The sequence below is a fragment of the Cyprinodon variegatus genome, unplaced genomic scaffold, assembly GCF_000732505.1.
Source record: "Cyprinodon variegatus isolate N-32 unplaced genomic scaffold, C_variegatus-1.0 Scaffold989, whole genome shotgun sequence".
In the NCBI taxonomy this organism is placed as follows: domain Eukaryota; kingdom Metazoa; phylum Chordata; class Actinopteri; order Cyprinodontiformes; family Cyprinodontidae; genus Cyprinodon; species Cyprinodon variegatus.
Window position 1 is genome coordinate 240,022 of NW_015151442.1, and position 3,265 is coordinate 243,286.

Consider the following 3,265-nt stretch of genomic DNA (forward strand, 5'->3'; position numbering starts at 1 on the left):
TTCTAGCTGTAGTAGCTGAAGGTACTATAGGGAAGGAAGAAGTTCTCCTATAGTGAACGGAATATTTTTTAAACATCTTTGTTTTTTCTGATTTAAATGTCTGTCTGGTTCTAATAGGATCCCTATCATCACACCAAAGTGTGTGCTTTGTTTTTTGATAGAGCCATGGTATGATGTCAGAGAAGCTGCTAAATGCTAATCCTGTATCTCCCTAAACCCTTCCCTCATGGTTTCCCCGTCAGGTGGGTCCGGCCGGCTCCCAGTTCGGACTCCTCGCTTGCCTCTTCGTTGAGCTTTTCCAAGGTTGGCAGATGCTGGAAAAGCCATGGAAGGCTTTCCTCAAACTCCTGGGCATCGTGTTCTTCCTCTTCCTGTGCGGCCTTCTCCCTTGGATCGACAACATCGCCCACATCTTCGGCTTCATCGGCGGCCTGCTGCTTTCCTTCGCCTTCCTGCCCTACGTCACCTTCGGGACCTTTGACAAATACCGCAAGCGGATCCTCATCGTGGTCTCGTTGCTCGCCTACGTGGGGCTCTTCTCCTCTCTCATCGTTTGGTTTTATATTTACCCCATTAACCTCCACTGGCTGGAGCATCTCACCTGCCTGCCCTTCACAAGCAAGTTTTGTGAAAAGTATGACATAGACCACAACATCAACGACGTGGTGCACTAACCTCCCGGTGGTGAGAGAGTTGGCTTCCAGGTCTAAGCATCTGACAATCAGTTTTATCTTGTAAATAAAACTGGAAGCTTCTCCTGTCTGCCCAGTTAAACTCGTTCAGACGTTCCAGTCCTCAGGGAGGAGGCACGATCAGGGTTTTTTATTTGTTCAGCACCAACCAAACCTCCTGGAATCAGTAGAGAAGATGGCCGCACCTCTGGCCGGCAGTCGTCGTCCCTTTGAGTCTCCAGGCAATAAAATCACTTCGGTGAGGATTTGACTGTTAAAAGATGTTAAACAAACAAGCACCTTCCTATAAGTTCGTCTTTTTTCACAGTATTTGGTGTCAACACTACAAAAGCAGGGAGCTGTTCTTCTTAGTCCTTTAAATACAGTTTGTTTTATTTCTCTATTGGATGATTGATGCTCTGCTGGTGTCCAAAGGTAAAGCTACGTTCAGACCGCAAGCAGCAGAAGCAGCAAAAACACACATGCTGCTTCATTTTTGATCCCTGTACAAGTTTAGTTCTGACGCACGGCTGAAGCTGCTCTAGCTGCACGGTGGAAAAAGTGGGTCTGATGCACGTTGGGCGGAGCTACCCAATCCTTTCTTCACCTGGAACAATGGCAGCTATATTTGCGGTCATCAGTCGGTAGAAAGTAGTGTTGTGCCAATCCCATTTTTGGCCCCAATACAGATACCCGATATCATCTGTTTGGAACTGATGTGTGTGAACTGCATACTACTAGGATGTAAAATAGTTGCCATCATGGCTGAAGCAGGAAAAAGACTAAAACAAAATGAATCCAGTAGAACTTTTTATTGCCTACCTGGAATGGGTGACAATAGTTGAAGAAACTATTGGCTCTAAAAATGGTATCGATGCCCTATTGGTTGGTACTCACCGATACCATTTTAGTGCTGGATCAGGGCCCCGTCCGATACTGGTATCTGTATTGGTGCAACACTATTAAAAAAAGTAGTTTTAATATATTTCTTAAGTGAGAAAGTCCTCCTGAAAACATCGTCAGTTGAGAGATTACCATCCTGCCTTCCAATTTTATTTCGCTTTCGGAGCCGCTCAGACCCCCGTACACCGGCGGTGCGCCGTTACTGGGAATCCCGTTCAACAGCAGCCTCTGGCCTGGTCGCTGCTTTGCGGTTTTCTGCTACACCTCACAGCGGCTAGATGTAGATGTTAACATTTTTTATGTACGCAATCCAAACTGCAGATACCAGGATAATTAAATCTAACATGTTTTTCCTGCAGATTTGGACATTTTAAGTTAATTTAGGCGTTAATAAACAGTTTCAGAGGAGTGATCATAGCGCTCTGCATCAGCAGTGCTGTGTCTGACTCCCTGCCAGCTCCCAGATCAGCTTCTCTGATCAGCGCTCATAAGGCGCTCCTTTAGCTGCTCAGACGCGCTGCGGGACATTTTGCTGCGCCTCGATGCACGTCAACTATTGACTTCACATGTAAACCAGCTGCTTCTGCTGCTTCAGCTGTTAACGTAGCATTAGAACTTGTTCCATTTTTAGATGTTTTCTTTTATCAGCTAAAGCTAAGAAATCTAAATCCGCAGCCAAGCTGTACATAATATAAACTTTTTATTTTTTACAGTGTTTGATCTGTAAACCTGCTTTTTCACCTTTTCAACCATCTTAGATCAGGTAGGGAGCTCGCTAAAGTATTCACACCCCTCGCTGTATTGCACACACATTCAGAGATCAAATAAAAGGGAATGTATAGTTTTGATAAATAAAAAGCCATTTATCTTCAGAGTTCCTTTAATTTATAAATAATCAGTTATTTTATTGTCAATATAAACTCTGATGAGAACCAGCAGAGAGGGGAAGTTTCGGCTAAAATACGTCCCCAATGGGAAGCAAGGCGGTGGTAGCATCATGCTAAGGGAATGCGTTAGTTATAAAGGAAATGAGAAGAAGGTTAGGATTTGATGCTGAGGTCAGTTTGGTTTTTTGTTTGAAACCAAAAATTTAAAACAAAACTAAAAAACAGTTGTTTCGACTCAGTAGCAAGAAATTTTTAGTAATTATCTTGTCTTTGCTTTTACAATAAATAAGTCAGTTCAGAATTGTGTATAAAGCCAAAAACCACCTGTTACCACCCACAGCCTTTGTTGGAAATTTTGGTATTTTTTGGAACAGAAGGCTGCAAAATTATTATTTTCTTTTTTTTTTTTTTTCTTTGCAGTAAACGGAAATGGGCTCACTGTTTTATCATATCGGGACCCGGGAGTTCTCTCTGCCCCGCATACATCGTGTCTTGTACACGAATCCAAAACAACATAAATTTATTTAATTTTTACTAAAACTTTACATTTAGTTTTGTAATGATTAAAAACACGGTAAATTCCAAGAAGTTTGCTTCTAATCCTGCCGACGGCCACTTTACCGAAACAGGAGATAAGCTGTTTCAACCTGATCTCCATGGCAACGGTTGACATCACTCAATTCTAAGTGGATTGAGTAATGTCAACCAGAACATCACTCGATCCATTTCGGAACAAAACTTATTTGTTTTTCCATTTTCATTTAGTGTAAAAAAAATAAAAATAGGGCTCAGGATCCGCATTGC

At 42.5% G+C, this 3,265-nt stretch overlaps 1 protein-coding gene across 2 annotated transcripts in view; it reads left to right on the forward strand.

The window, feature by feature from the left end:
- The window catches only part of rhbdf2 (rhomboid 5 homolog 2 (Drosophila)), a 59,950-nt gene extending 58,784 nt beyond the window's left edge, over positions 1-1,166 (forward strand). For both annotated transcript variants that reach the window (XM_015399114.1, XM_015399115.1), the window contains exon 17: positions 243-1,166. In XM_015399114.1, coding sequence (XP_015254600.1) covers positions 243-674 — 432 coding nt within the window. In that variant the 3' untranslated portion in view covers positions 675-1,166. The remainder of the gene's footprint in view (positions 1-242) is intronic.
- The last annotated feature ends 2,099 nt before the right edge of the window (positions 1,167-3,265 follow it).